Here is a 15689-nt window from a genome sequence, read left to right as displayed (position 1 = left end):
ATAGTGAAGGATAGTTATCTGAGATGAGAATTGCTGATTGTCTGGTGTTGGAAGATGAATAAACTGCCTTTATCTTGACCCTGCCTGACACAGAGTGAGGCTTTGGACTTCTTGCCAGTTTTTCCTTAGTAAAAAGGAAAAAAAACCTTCTCATCAGGATGAAAAACGCCTGGATCCGAACACAGATCACAAAGCTGAAAAGAAAAGGGATATTTAAATATTGCTGCTGAGGTTGTCAAACAGAGATACACATGCAACATGCCTGACTCTTACTCCTTGTGTTGCTGGGGCTGAGCTTCATCTGGGACATTCTCATGGATGGCAGACTTTCTGCCAGTCTCCTTTTTGGAAGTCACACATCCCTGGCACAACTGACAGTTGACACTGGAAGAAATTCCAACAGCTGAGCCACCCTTGAGAAGAAGCAGTCTGAGAGCCCAGGGCTGTGACTCGCTGGTGTGCTCTAGCAAGGCCTCCCTGGATGGGGTTGCACCAAGAAGCAGGAAGAAGAGTTGGGAGGGCTGTAGCAATCTGCTGGCCAGGGGTACCCAGCCTTGGCAGGGGCTGTGGGACAAAGCCAGCCAGCTCTTCCCAGGAAGACATCAAACTTTGTGCTGTAGGAAGGATTTGTGCAGCTCTCACCAAGTTGGTGCTGGTAGAAAGGTGAGATTGGCATTGGTGTGTCCTGGCTTTGCGTGTCTCTTGCCCTTTGCAGGTGTCACCTGCAGCCAGTTGTTTAACCAGGTGGCGATTCCCTGCATGACAGGTGAGGATCAAAGCACATCAGACAAGAACCAAGACTTGGAGTGTCCCTATGCCAGCCCTAGACTTGTCCACCCACCACATCTGTCCTCGTATGGAGACTTGATTTGAGGAGCTGGGGAACCACTGTTTGTGGAACTGTTCCCTGAGGAAGCTGCAGACTCCAGGAGGGGAAAACTACTGTTGAGATTCGCCCCAAGTCCCAGCAGATGCTGCCTCTCCCAAAAGGCCTGTTGGAAGTGCAGAAGCTTTTCCTCTCTCCTGTCTGCTCTGTGTGCACTGAAATGTTGTTTTTTCCCCACCCTCCCAAGACAACAATGACATGAAAGCGCTGTGGCCCCGGCCGGGAGGCGTTGTATAACTGGTGGGAGCTCTTTGTATTGTGGCAGTGCTTTTGGGTCCTCAGCCACCACTGGGATCTTATTCTCCTACATACTGTGCAAATTAGGAGGCCAGACTCTTCCCTGCCCACAGGAACGAGCGAAGCTGATCTGGCTGGGATCAGTGTGGAACGGGTTTTGTGGCTGATGCTGTGCTGATGACAAGAGCATTAGACTTTGGAATTTGCTTGGCTGGAGGAGAAGACCTTTTCTTTACATAGAATCATAGAATCATGGAATGGTTTGGGTTGGAAGGGACCTTAAAGCTCATCCAGTCCCAACCCCCCTGCCAGCAGCAGGGACACCTTCCACTAGACCAGGTTGCTCAAAGCCTCATCCAACCTGGCCGAGAACACTTCCAGGGAGGGGGCATCCAAAACTTCCTTGGGCAACCTGGGCCAGTGTCTGACCACCCTCACAGTGAAGAACTTCTTCCTAATATCTCATCTAAACCTCTCCTCTTCCAGCTTAAACCCATTTCCCCTTGTTTTCTCATTAACTGCCCTTATGAAAAGTCCTTCCCCAGCTTTCCTGGAGCCCCTTCAGGTACTGGGAGGCCGCTATAAGATCTCCCCAGAGCCTTCTCTTCTCCAGGCTGAACAGCCCCAACTCTCTCAGCCTGTCCTCACAGCAGAGCTGCTCCAGCCCTCGCATCATCCTGGTGGCCTCCTCTGGACTTGTTCGAACTGGTCCATGTGTTCATATTGTGCATCCCCATATCCCCCTTGCAAAGGGATTCAACTTTAAGATGCTTTTACCCATTTCCTTGTGTTTACACCTTTGTGGCGTGGCTGCCTTCTGTTTACCTTGGAGGCTGTGCTCTGAAGGAGATCCTGGAAAGGAGTTGGAATGATTTCCTGATCCCAAAGGTGGGATTTCCTAGATCCATGGGTGGATTTAGCTGGTGAAGATTTGTATTGCTGCTGTTTTGTGTGATGTGAGTCCACAGCTGGGCTGGTGCAGTGGCATCTTCTGAAACATGTTGTGTTTCTTTGGGCATAAAGCCTCCCAAGTTTGTTAGTGAGTGACTAGATCTGCTGCATGTTCACATAAGGTGGGATCTGTCCTCAAAGCTGTAATTTGTGCTCACGATTAACCAACACAAAGGAATTTCATGGCCCAAATGCCAAACTGGAGTGACTAAGGGCTGGAGGTAGCACCAGACAGCAGTGATGGAGCATGGGGAAGGGAGCAGGAGCTCCTCTGTGTAACATCTCCAGCATTTTACCCCAAGCTCAGCCTGGGTGGTTCAATCCTGGTGGCTCTGCTTTCTTGCTGGGTCTGTACCCCCAGTTTGAGCTCAGCATTCACCCACAGCACCAGTGGGATCTGGATCAGACCTGGCCATGTGGTCACATTTCTATTAAATTAGCTGGCCCTACACAATCCAGAGCTCCGTGCTGGCTTGGTGCCACTTCCAGAAGGACAAACAATGCCTGATGTGGCACTGCAGTCTAGCAGGGCAGGAACTGTGTCCACTCCAGAGGGAAATCCTAAAGGATGCTGTCAGATTGAGCCAGCTCTGGGTCACTACTCAGCTGTGTGGCTGCAGTGGTCGTGGTCTGTGAGAAGATCCCAAGGATATTTATTCAAATGTGCTATAGTTACACTGAAACCATGGAAAACTGTGTGTCACCTTGTCTTCCCTGTCCTGGCAGGAGCTGTAGAAGAGTGCCTAGGAGCAAGCTGGCTAATGCCATCTGACATTCCACCAGGAGCAAGCTGGCTAATGCCATCTGACATTCCACCAGGATAAAGGAAATCCAAGCATGTCAGCCAGGCACCAGAGTCCCCATGAGGTGACAGCAGAGAAGGGGATGTTCCAGGAGAGGTTTAGATTGGATCTGAGGAAAAACTTCTTCCCCTAAATGGTAGGGAAGCATTAGAACAGGCTGCCCAGGGAGGTGGTGGTGTCACCATCCCTGGTGGGATTTAACAGATGGGTAGATGAGGTGCTGAGGGACATGGTTTAGAGGTGGAATGGGCAGTGTTGGGATTATGATTGGACTTGGTGATCTTCAAGGTCTTTTCCAACCACTACTATTCTGTTTTCCCAGTGTGTTGGTTATCTACCTGCACGGTGCATTGTGCTGTGCCTTGCTGCTACCTGGTTTTTCAGGCTGCTGGTGTCCTTGAGCAAGTGCTGTCAGCTGGCTTGGGCTGCTCTTCACCATGAGAGATGTCTCTTTGAAATGGGGCTGCAGCCAGTCATCACACATGTGACTGGAGCTGTGTTCCAGTTGGGTTCATAGTCAAATGGGACACAGCCCAATGCAGTAACTCCTGTTGTGTAGCTTAACTAAGAACCCTGAAATATCATTTATACTCCCAGCCTGGGAGCCAAATATGAAGTTGTGAAGAGACTAGTTTGGATAGAGCTGCTTCTTACCAGCATTTAGTGTGCCAACCTTTGTCATCTCATGAGCTTTTGTACCCAGCAAAGGCAAGAGAGATGCTTTTCCACTCAAAATGAGCGTCTGGAGTAAGGGAGCAGGTCAAAATGCAGACCACAGCCTGGTCCTGCAGTGTTCCACCACCCACCTGGTCAAAAATCAGGTGAGAGCCACAGACTACAGAGCCCAGCATCCTCTGCTTCATTCTGCACATCCTCTGATCAACGACAGAACTGCCTGCTGGGGCCAGTAGTCCTAGACCTTGTTTCCTGGGCTTGCCTGGGAACAGGTAAGTGACAATCTAGTCATGTGGGAAGGTGATGAGCATGCTTGCCTGGACTAGGTGTGCCTTGAACTTCCCTGGTGTGATTTAGTCAGGAATAAGATACCTGCAAAATAGTTTGAATTCTCCTGGAGCTGCTGACCTTGTAGGAGTACGAGGAGTCAAAAGTGTTTGAGCTGGACAGGACCTGCACAGCTGAGGGTCCAAACAAGCACGAGGAAATGCTGTGACCTCTGCTTCTTTCTCTGAAAGCCTACAAATATCAAGGAGAAGCTACAAATGGGGTTTCCTTGGTGTCTTTGCCCATATGACCAAAGCCTTCTGCACCCTCGTGCAGCACTCTTCAGGGCAGAAGTGATTTGAAATGGTTCTGGGATGGGAATTGTGGTTGTCTAGTAAATGGGACTGTTTGGGATTCCAGAGGAGGTGAGGAAGGATCTGTGGGTGCACGTGGAGCTGGAATCAGGAGGGCTGGTTTCTTCTGTTGGACTCATGTGTTGGCTGGCCAGGACAGCCCTGTGTTTTCATCCTGCCTGGCAGACCTTGGACCATGTTTTATCAGGGCTCTTCCTCCCCACAGCAGCAAGCAGAGCTTCCTGAAGCAGTCACTGAGCTGGACTGATTGGTGATGGGGAGAAGAGTGGGTGCTCTGGGTGCTCTGGCAGCCAGAGATGAGCCCCTCGCTGCTGTTTGTGCATGTTGTGCTGCCTGTGCGAGTTCACCAAGTTCTCCTGTGGGTTAACTGGAGCTGAGACCTATGGGAACTGGTTGTGCAGCTTTCTGCCCTACAAAGGTGGAGCCAGCACAGCTCCACCCGCCCATGCTGAGAGCCCAAGCCATCCAAACAAGTTCCTCATGAACAGCATCATATCTGCTCCATCCTTTCTCACCATGGGCATCTTGCGGTGTGGCCGTGCCAGGACCATCCAGCTCCATCCCTCCCCAGCAGCTCTTCTGCGCTGTGTCAGCCCACCAGCACGGAGGTGAGATCAGAGGGTTGTGGATGTGGAAGAGGCTCCATTCCTCTCCAGAGCTGGAAAAACCTGGTTGGGTTTCAGCAGAAGCACAGGGTGCTGGGGTGATGTTCCCAGAACCTGCCCAGCCAGAGTGCAGGAGATCTGCAGCTTGCTGCCACAGGGAGGAGAGTCTGAGGTGTGTGGGAAAGGGCACTCTTGTCTTTTCCAGGAGATCCAAAAAGAAGGAAGGAGGGAGCTATGAAATGTGCCCCACACCAGGCAGTAGGAGATGTGCCATGGCAGGAGGTCGTGCAGGGACTGTGGCACACGGACACGCCGGTCACCTCACCAGCCCTGGTGAATTCCAGCATCAAGGTCCATGGCTGGGACACTGCTGTGCCACCCTGCTGCAGGCAGGTGCCCACTTCCAGGCTCAGATGTGACAGTAGCTGCTGTGTCACCTCCTGTCCTGTCCCTGGCTGTCTGCTGGCACAACAGTTGGTGTGAATCCTTTATAATGGGAGCATCCCTAATTGGGGAAGCCAGCTTGGCTAATTCAGAGCAGGTTGACTTTTATCTGAGGGGATTTAGGGAACATTCCCACGAACAGCTCTGGCAGAGCATGGCCAGTCTCTGGAGAGGTGGCTAACAGCTGGGGACAGTAATTTCTTCCAGATCCAACAATGCTAGAAGAGGATGTCTGTCAGGAATCCCAGGACAGATGTACTTAGAAGACCCTGGAAGAAAAGGGTTACTTACCCCCACCACTCCCCCCCCCACACACACACACAACCAAGGGAATAAATCCACGTTTGTGTACAAGCAGAGGCAAAGATGACAACTTGAGAACTGTTTTCAGCATAAAACCCTTCCTTGATCACTTGGTGTTTAAAGAGGTAAGACCAAAAAGAAGAGAGGGACAAGCAAAGCAGTGGAGTGATGGGACAAGTGCCTTTTAAATTCACAAGTGCCTTTACCTCCAGCACAGCAAAATACTGATGCACCTCAAAAGATGGGAAACTGATTCTTTGTCTTTTGACCTGGTTATACCAAACTATCTCCCTTCCTCCTGTGTTTCCATGTTACCACTCCTTAGGAGTGAATTCTCTGTCTACCTGTACAACCCAACTCGCACAAATCTCTTGGTTGTAGAAGGAAATGTGATGTTTCAGTGATGTGTTTTGGATCCAGGACAGATGTTACCTAAATAGATCTCTGGTTTGTCTCTCTTGACCAACAGTGCTTTTTGAGCAATAGACCTAGTGGGTTAATATTACTTGGTAATATAGGGTCTCTTCTTTTGGGGAGTAGAAGCATGTAGACTTCCCAGGGACCTCCTGCTGCAGGGCAAGAGCTTCCCCAGAGCCCCTGGCTGAGCTGTGCTAGGCTGAGATGAGGCTCTGGGAAGCAAACTGGTTGTTCCTCCTGGTCCATAACTCTTCCTGGTCTGTTCTCTCTTCAGCGTGGCACGATGAGGAGGCGTTATGAGGATGATGGCATCTCCGATGATGAAATTGAAGGGAAGAGGACGTTTGACCTCGAGGAAAAGCTGTCCACCAACAAGTTTAACTCCACCTTTGTGGTCTTCATGGAAGGCAAAGGTTTGTGTTGGGGCTGCTGGGCTACAGCATGTGCTACTGCTGTCAGTAAGCAGGCAGCAGCTGAGGTTAGCCAGTTCTGGAGTGAGGCATGGTGTGTGAGATGACCTGTGCATCTGACTACACCCACAGCCTCTCCAGCTGCCAACTTGAAGGGTGGTTACAAGGCAGTGGTGGTGGTAAGGAGATCCTTTCCCACTCTCCTGAATTTTGCTGCCTTTTATTTTACATCCTTCTGGGAAGTTGGGAAAACTGTCTGCTGTTCACACCAGCTCTGTGCTTTCCTCTGCTGGACTTGCATAACCCAAGTGGTGCAGAGCAGGTGGGAGATGTTTCTACCTGCTCCCCTCCAAGTCCTGCAGCAGATCCCAAGCAGCTGGAAGGTGATGTGGGGCTTATTGGTGGAGGATTAGCTCAAGCCTGCTCAGTCCTTGGGGCAGGAGAGCTAGTAACAGGGAGTGTGTGTGGGAAACAGTGTGGAATCCACTTGGTCTGGAGAGTGATGAGCCAGGCTGCAGCGCTGCGGGCTCGCTGGGACACATGGCAGCCAGGAACGAGACGGTTTGCCTGGGTCAGCACCTGTAATTGCAGCCACATGTCTACTAGATGCTTAATTCAAAGACTATGTGGGATCTCTCCCCTTTCTTTCACCACATGTGTGGCTCGGTGGGATGTCTTTTCATCACGCAGCCAGTGCAGCCCTCATGAGGATTTACCATGAGGGAAAGGCATTTCTTCAAGACCTCTCTTGCCTGGCTGTGAGCTTCTTGGGGAAGTGAGGACCAAAAACCATGCTGTTCCCCTGTCTGGTGCAACCTGTCAGAGCAAAATCCCCCTTCCCTGGGGGGCCTGTCTGAGGTTTGTCAGCAGCACACACCACGCTGCTCACAGAACTGCTGCAGAGGAGTTGCAGGATCTCCACGGAGGTGTAGAAATAGTGAGGAGCAGGGCTTGCTTTAGCTAGCTAGCCTTGCCACAGAGGTATGAGGAGATACTTGGGTCTCAGGGCCCTGAACAACCTGATCTGAGTCTGAAGTTAGTTTGCTGGAAGCAGAGTTGGACTAGAGATCTCCAGAGATCCTTTTTAAGCTCAGTTTTGTAGTCCTCTGAAGGAATCTCCCCTAACACCTTCCCTCTTCTTTTCTCTCCACACCAGACTTCACAGTTGAATACATCCAGCGGGGTGGCCTGAGGGACCCTCTCATCTTCAGGAGCTCTGATGGCCTGGGGATAAAGTAAGTGTCAGGGGCACAGAGTGGTGGGTGACTCTGGCCCAATTTCTTCTCTCTCCCCACATTGTGTGGGGGTCTGATCCTGGTAGCTGGATCCATGTGCTGCCAAGTTGTCCCATCCATGCTGTTCTTGACATGCAGTGAGCAGAGAGAAGTATCTTCCACCTCAGTTACCCTGTTCTTACTAGTCTGTTTGGACTTAAAAATGAGAGGACTGTAGGTTATCACAATTCAGCCAAATGTCTGGAAAGTCCTATTGCTGCTCTGATGCAACATCTGGCTGGGTTTCTTTCCTAGTCATAATAGGCATTTATTGCCAAAGAGTCGAGCAATTTTGAGTATTTCTGGCATTTTCCAGAATTCCAACCTGATTGGCCCAACACAGTTACTTCTAAACTCCCATCTCTCTCTCTCTCTCTTGCCACAGTAAGTTAATCAAAGTTTACAGCTTTGAATGTAAAGCTGTACTGATGCAAGACTTTGTGCTGGTTTATGATGTTCATATAAATACGCTGTGGGGTTGTAAATGTGGTTTTAAGGCAAGTTAATACTACATCCAAACACTCCAGCTGTCTTTTACAAAATAAATTTAAAAAAAATCCCTGATCTGATCCAACGTTTCTTCTGGGTCAGTGTTTTTTTGGTTTTGATTAACAGGAAAGCTAGAGGAATAATTTAACCTTAGCAAACTTTGTCAGAGCCAACATCAGCAATACTGCTCTTAACTTCCTCAACTGGCTGTGAACAGATGGGCAACACCTCATCCAGTGTGTCATGTGGTGAATTACCTAGAAAAGTTGTGCTGGGCTCAGTTTTAACGGCTGGGTGATTTGGAAGGGTACAGATTTGATATTTTGGATTACCATGTGGGCAAAACTGGATTTCTCTTGAGCTTTTGGTTATTTCTTTGAATCAAGAGCTGCTTGAATGGCTTCCTGCCCGTTCTGCCTGTGACAGCAGTGTTTGTACAGATAAGTACCCAGTACAAACAGGCAGAGGGGTTATGCTGTGTCAGTGAAATACGCTGCTTGTACTCGTCTGGCTGTGCCCTGAATCACAGAATCATGGAATGGTTTGGGTTGGAAGGGACCTTAAAGCTCATCCAGTTCCAACCCCCCTGCCAGCAGCAGGGACACCTTCCACTAGACCAGGTTGCTCAAAGCCTCATCCAACCTGGCCTTCAACACTTCCAGGGAGGAGCAGCCACAGCTTCTCTGGGCAACCTGGGACACTGTCTGACCACCCTCACAGTGAAGAACTTCTTCCTAATATCTCATCTAAACCTCCCCTCTTTCAGCTTAAACCCATTTCCCCTTGTTTTGTCATTAACTGCCCTTATGAAAAGTCCCTCCCCACCTTCCTGGAGCCCCTTCAGGTACTGGGAGGCCACTAGAAGATCTCCCCAGAGCCTTCTCTTCTCCAGGCTGAACAGCCCCAACTCTCTCAGCCTGTCCTCACAGCAGAGCTGCTCCAGCCCTGGCATCATCCTGGTGGCCTCCTCTGGACTCGTTCTAGCTGCTCCAGGTCTCTCTTGTGATGGAGGCTCCAGAACTGGAGTTATGGGATAACTCATACGAGCAGTCTTTAAAACAAGAGCTAGGTTTGCTTAGCTCAAGGCCTGCCTGCTCGTTTGCTAGAAGCTGCGGTACAACAGCCCAGGCTCTAGAGATGGTGTGTCCTGTTCCCAAATCTGCTTCCTTAGCCAGAAGTTGCCCCCATTGTTTCACCCCAGCCCAGACCTGTGCCCACAGAAATCTAGTTGCATGGTTTTCATCCACACCCAAGAGGCAAAAAGCAGCACAGTAGTATGTTCAGGATACCAGTACCGGGGTTACAGGTGGGAAGGGTCTGAAAGTAGAAGCGCTTCATGATTTTTTTTAGCAAGGTGTTTGTCCTGCAGGATGCCAGATCCGGACTTCAGCGTGAACGATGTGCGGCTGTGTGTCGGTAAGTGTCTGGGGAATGGGCAGAGTCCTCGGGGTTATCAAAGCTACAGGTCTGGTTTTGTGGTTCCCCCAGTGTGCAGCTGATGGAACCTGAGCTGTCCTCAGCCAGTGGATCACAACTCTTGTGTGCTTGGGTCTAGTTTGACCTGAAGCAGCTTCTTCTGTTTCGATGTGGGTATGGAAGAAGATAATGTTATGGGAGAAGCCAAGACATCACACTCATGTGGGTGGGTTCTTTGAGGAAGGGTCCTATGTCTCCTGGAGTGTCTCTTCTGGGTGGTCCACTGCACACAGATGGTTCCAGTGATGTGTGTCTGTTCTGGCAGGGAGCCGACGGATGGTGGATGTCATGGATGTGAACACGCAGAGGGATATCGAGATGTCCATGGCGCAGTGGGCACGCTACTACGAAACACCAGAGGCTGAGAGGGAGAAACTTTACAATGTCATCAGCCTGGAGTTCAGCCACACCAAACTGGAAAACCTGGTGCAGAGACCTGCTACGGTGAGCGTGGCTCTTCCCTCCACAGGAATGTCCTTTCCCTTGTGCTTGTGGTCCTCTGTAGGCAAGGTGCAGCCTGGCATTTGAATGCAGGAGGAGAGGGGGATGCTTGTAACATGCATGGGCTCAGCCAGGGATGTCACTGCTGTGCTCTGGAACCTGCTGGAGCTGATCCTGTGTTTGACTGGGATCTCATCTGAGCTCACAGTCATGCTGGGGCTGTCCAGCTTGTGCATCCCTCAGCTATAGTGACCACAGTCCAGTCCCTGGCATGTCATTCTGCAGAGAGCTGACTTGTTTGATAGCTATCAGCAATTAATGACAAAACAAGGGGAAATGGGTTTAAGCTGAAAGAGGGGAGGTTTAGATGAGATATTAGGAAGAAGTTCTTCACTGTGAGGGTGGTCAGACAGTGTCCCAGGTTGCCCAGAGAAGCTGTGGCTGCTCCTCCCTGGAAGTGTTCTCGGCCAGGCTGGATGAGGCTTTGAGCAACCTGGTCTAGTGGAAGGTGTCCCTGCTGCTGGCAGGGGGGTTGGGACCGGATGATCTTTAAGGTCCCTTCCAACCCAAACCAGTCTGGGATTCTAAGAATTAGAGAAATGGAAGTGATTGCCTGAGGAATCATTAGAGTGAAGTAACCTGCTTCTGCTGGCTGATGGTTGAGAACAGGCACAGAGTCTGGACAAGCACCTGAGTTTGAACAGAGAGGTCAGATTTGTGCTCAACCACACTGAGTGTTGGGGACAAGATGGGGACACTGGCTTCCAGCCTCTCCCAGTTAGCTGATCAGCTGCCTGCCAAGGCCTTGGCTGTCCCTCAGCCTTGGTCCTGCCTTTCCTCTGTGCTGTGCTCTGTGCTGCTCTGCTGCGTGGTGCAGAGTCCTCTCCTGCCTCCGCGGCCGTGCTCAGCTCCGTTGTGACCAAAGAGAGGTGTAGGGCAGGGCTGGCTTGCCAGAATGCATGGCCAGGTGTGAAAATCCAGCAGGGCCTAAATCAAACAGCAGAGCTCAGCAGTATGTGCTGCATTCTGAGAGTGTAGCTAAAACCTGGATGCTGGTTGAGCTTTGTGGTTTCCTTGGTGTTTGGAAACCAGAGTTCCGTTAGGACAGCATCCCTGCACTCAGCTGGGGCTCCAGAGGGTTGTGCAGCACGGCAGGGAGGATTTCTGATGCAAAGAACTGAAATCTCTGAGGACAGAGGAAGCCAAGACTTGGAGATGTGCTGGAAGTGGAGCAGGAGACTCTGACAGGGGGGAAAATGAGTTGCCCTTGCTGAAGTGTGGAAGGTGGCATGGTTGGGACAGACATCCTGAACTCCCTCTGCAGTCGGTGGAGAGGAAGGGGCAGCTCTGTAGGGCCACTCACTTCTCTCTGGTAACTGTAGAGGGAGCATGGACATCTCTACCTGCTCTGGCTGTCCTGGAGCTTAGCAAGTTGAATTCCCCTCTAGCAGATGCTACCCAGTATATTCTTTATGTAAGCCCAGTGCAGAGCAGTCCCTGCCTGGCCCCTAAGTAGAAGACCAACACCCCAATATGATGCTTGGGATCTTGCTGTGGTGTTTGCTGCTTGTGTGAATCCAGAGACTCATGGTACAGAAACTGGCATCAGAACAACTGCTCCTAAGTGCTTTATGTGTGAGACTGCACCAGTGGTGTGTGGGAGCCAAAAAGGGGGTGTCATGGCCATTCAGCTAACACCAGAGCTTCCTTTCTTCCTTTCCTTGGTCCTGTTGTTTGTTGTGGAAGTGCTCTGGGCTGGGCTGCCTGGCACAGTCTGCACTCACCATCACAGTGGCTTTGGTGAGCCTGGTGCTACATCCCATGGGTGCTCAGCTGCACATGAGCTGTGGGCTTAACCAGGCAGGCAATAGGTATTGGAGCTTCCAGGACAGCCTGGGGTGGTAGCAAAAGGTTCACTGTGCCCCTTTCATCTCTACTCATGTCTCCCACCTTTCTGCTATAGGTGGATTTGATTGACTGGGTTGATAACATGTGGCCCAGACACCTGAAGGAGAGTCAGACAGAGTCTACGAATGCTATCCTGGAGATGCAGTATCCAAAGGTGCAGAAGTAAGTGACTTCCTGAGCTGTTCCCTTGGCAGCAGGGAGCAAAGCATCCCTTGCAAGGGGATGAAGCAGTTTGTACCAAGAGGAAGCGGGAGGAACAGTCTCCCTGTCCATTTCAGCAGGTGACACTTGTACAGACACTGCAGGTAGTTATTGAAGCCCCTGGTGAACGCTGTGTGAAGGGTGGTCATGTGGCTTCTAGGAGCTCACTGCACTTTGGAGAAACTCTTGGTGCTTGCCACCTTGAGACATCTGGAGTCAGTCGAGCTGCTAGTGCTGCCTGTCCTGCCCTGTTGGCCAGACCTGTGACCTGGGGAGTTCTAGAGCTGCTGGGTGTGTGAGGGTGAAAGCTCTCCTCTTGCCTGGACTAGATCATTTTTGTGGGGATATGATACAAATGCAAAGTGAGCTCTCCTGCAACACACCACCTCCCTGCAGCTAAAGGGCTTAGCACTGCAGTAATTGGCTTCTGGCACTGCTCTGGGCCATTGGCCTGGGTTTGGGCAGCCCATTCCTTTTGAATATGTTATATCTATTTTAAAATGTGAATTATCACTCATTTTCACCTTATCATCATCTTGTTTTCCACCAGATACTGTCTGATGAGTGTCAAGGGCTGCTACACAGATTTCCACGTGGACTTTGGTGGGACTTCTGTGTGGTACCACATCCACCGAGGGGGAAAGGTAAGAGGACAGTCCCTGGTGGGAAAGTTACAGATGTTTTAGGAGAGAGGCTTTTAGTCTGTTCTCTTGAAGATGCAGGTCCCAGACAGCAAACTAAAGTCTTTCCACCTTGAACTTGTTTATTTGTGGTTCTTAGAAGTAGTTCAGGCCCTCAGAGGTTCACCAGGCACAGGCTGAAAACCTGTGTTGTAGAGCTGACGCTGAGACAACCTTATAAAAGTCTAAATGGCATAGAGTAGAAGAACCCAGTTCATCCAGTGCCTTGTGCTTCTGAAACATCACTTGTCTGCATGGCTGATCACCTCTTGTGTTATGTGATGATTTACAGACATGTGTTGTCTTTATTTACAGATTTTCTGGCTGATTCCTCCTACACCCCAGAACTTGGAGCTCTATGAAAACTGGCTTCTCTCAGGGAAGCAGGGAGACATTTTTCTTGGGGACAGAGTGTCAGAGTGCCAGCGCATCGAGCTCAAGCAGGGCTACACATTTGTCATCCCCTCAGGTACTGCAGGGTGGGCAGGCCTTTGCCAGGGTTGTGACAAGAGACTGAAACTCCTAGGACACAAGCAAAACCAGAACAGGCAGGATTTAGCTTCCTCCCTTATGAGTAACTGGGAGAAGGGAGATGTGATGTGGTTCTATCCTCTTGTTTGCCAGCTTCCAAAATATGTCTGTCATGGCACTGGATTCAGCCCAAGCAACAGGAGAGCTGATTGTGCTCCATCAGTTATTAAAGGAGGTTTTCCCAGAGGCTGTCGTGTTGACACGTGGAGCAGAGCACGTTGAGGACAGAGGCTGGCCCAAGGCAGCACAGCTCCTCAGGTTCCTGGGTCTCTTGTGAAATCTCTACAGAGTTAGATTCAAATTATGAAGTGAGAAAGGGAACCAGTGTGTGAGTTTAAGGAACAAGGTGAGTGCTCTGGACACGAGGAGTCTGCATGTGCTGGAGATAAGAGAACTGGAAAGCGTTGGAAAATGTTGGAAAATGCTGAAGCCCAGTAGGGAGTTGGGAAGCTCCATAACATGGAGAGACTTGCAGGTAACTGCTTTGCAGAGGGCTTGAACAAGGAGGCTTTGAGGTTGGGAACACTCTCAAGAATTGAGAGCAGCTAGAAGAAGTCCAGAGGAGGCCACTAGGATGATGCGAGGGCTGGAGCAGCTCTGCTGTGAGGACAGGCTGAGAGAGTTGGGGCTGTTCAGCCTGGAGAAGAGAAGGCTCCGGGGAGACCTTCTAGTGGCCTCCCAGTACCTGAAGGGGCTACAAGAAAGCTGGGGAGGGACTTTTCATAAGGGCAGTTAATGAGAAAACAAGGGGAAATGGGTTTAAGCTGAAAGAGGAGAGGTTTAGATGAGATATTAGGAAGAAGTTCTTCACTGTGAGGGTGGTGAGACACTGTCCCAGGTTGGCCAGAGAAGCTGTGGCTGCTCCTCCCTGGAAGTGTTCTCGGCCAGGTTGGATGAGGCTTTGAGCAACCTGGTCTAGTGGAAGGTGTCCCTGCTGCTGGCAGGGGGGGTGGGACTGGATGAGCTTTAAGGTCCCTTCCAACCCAAACCAGTCTGGGGTTCTATGAGATAAATCTTGAACCTGATTTGGTTTAACAAGCAGAATAATTGGAGGGCATCAGCGGTGTCTGGCATGCACAGTTAGTCCAGTGCTGTGCTAGAGAACAGCAAAGGCAGGAGAGACAAGGCAGATGAAGAAGCAGCTCAAGTTGGTTGTTTGCAGGGACTGGCTCACAGCCTTTCAGAACCTGTGATGGAGATCTGGGATGTCTGTAAAATGTTGTGCTTTCACTAGGGAATACTCCCTTGTAAGGAGGAAGATTGTTGGACCCCTTTGAAGGCTTCTAATAATAAAACTGTTGCATAAAAATTACGTCCCTAAGGCTGTCTGAGGTGTCAGAGGCTGCTGGAACCTGCTGTTTCATCTCCAGCAGCAGTCTGTGGTGTAGCTGACAGCAGGACCAGGAACAGAAAACACCAGGGATTGCACAAGTTACTCATTCAAGTCCTGTTATCACAACTGATGCTTCTTTTGAACTGAGTGGCCTTGCCCTAAGGAAACTCATGCTGGAATTCCCAAAATGTTGGGCTTGGCTGGATTGCCTTGGAGATAAGAACTGAGACTAGAGTTGCTTTGAGAGTTACTTTAACTGTTGAACAGATTTTTTGGAAGACTCTTTCTCGTTGCTCGTGTTCTTGGCCGTAACACAATTGGGAAGCAACCTCCCAGAGACACCAGGATGAAAACAAAAAGAACTATGAGGTGAAAAAAGAGCAGGTGATACTGGCACGTGTGCCACCGTGGGAGGATGTGAGGGCAGATCCACAGGCCTATTTAAGTGTCTAAGGACAACTCTGTCTCTGGGCCTTAGATGAGTCAAGTGAGCTGGGTGTTGAGTAATTCAGGAGGGACAAGGGGTTGACAGCTAGTCTGTGTGCTCACAGCTCACCTGGATGCAGGTTAAGAGTGCAACTGTCTGGGTGGACTCACCTGAGCAGCGTGAAGGTTGTGTAGGTTTGAAGAGCACAGTTCATAAAAGATTGCAAAGGAATTAAATGAGTAGGGACTGTCACTTGTGAGACCTTGACCTAACCTAGTCACTCAGAAGGATTCTTCAGACTCTGCTTTCTCTCCAAGGTTGGATCCATGCTGTGTACACCCCCATGGACACACTAGTTTTTGGAGGCAACTTCTTACACAGCTTCAACATCCCTATGCAGCTCCGGATCTACAGCATCGAAGACCGTACGCGGGTAAGGACCTGGGGGAGAGCTGGGAGGATGTGGCCTCCTGGGATGGTGGAGAGGGCACAGCCAAGAGGGGTGGTGTGCAGGCAGCAAGTTGAGTCTCACCCTGCAGCACATTGCTCAAGCTCCA

General features: G+C 50.4%; 1 protein-coding gene across 1 annotated transcript in view; it reads left to right on the top strand.

The window, feature by feature from the left end:
* Positions 1-3611: 3611 nt before the first annotated feature.
* The window catches only part of LOC104521989 (lysine-specific demethylase 2A-like), a gene marked incomplete at its 3' end in the record, with an annotated part of 13285 nt that continues 1207 nt past the window's right edge, over positions 3612-15689 (top strand). Inside the window, exons 1-9 of the mRNA XM_010164144.2 lie at positions 3612-3698; positions 6237-6375; positions 7529-7607; positions 9505-9551; positions 9877-10055; positions 12016-12122; positions 12712-12805; positions 13157-13310; positions 15450-15565. Coding sequence (XP_010162446.2) covers positions 3612-3698; positions 6237-6375; positions 7529-7607; positions 9505-9551; positions 9877-10055; positions 12016-12122; positions 12712-12805; positions 13157-13310; positions 15450-15565 — 1002 coding nt within the window. The remainder of the gene's footprint in view (positions 3699-6236; positions 6376-7528; positions 7608-9504; positions 9552-9876; positions 10056-12015; positions 12123-12711; positions 12806-13156; positions 13311-15449; positions 15566-15689) is intronic.

This window comes from Antrostomus carolinensis, unplaced genomic scaffold (genome assembly GCF_000700745.2).
Source record: "Antrostomus carolinensis isolate BGI_N321 unplaced genomic scaffold, ASM70074v2 scaffold26043, whole genome shotgun sequence".
Classification (NCBI taxonomy): domain Eukaryota; kingdom Metazoa; phylum Chordata; class Aves; order Caprimulgiformes; family Caprimulgidae; genus Antrostomus; species Antrostomus carolinensis.
This window is presented reverse-complemented; position numbering and strand designations above follow the sequence as displayed.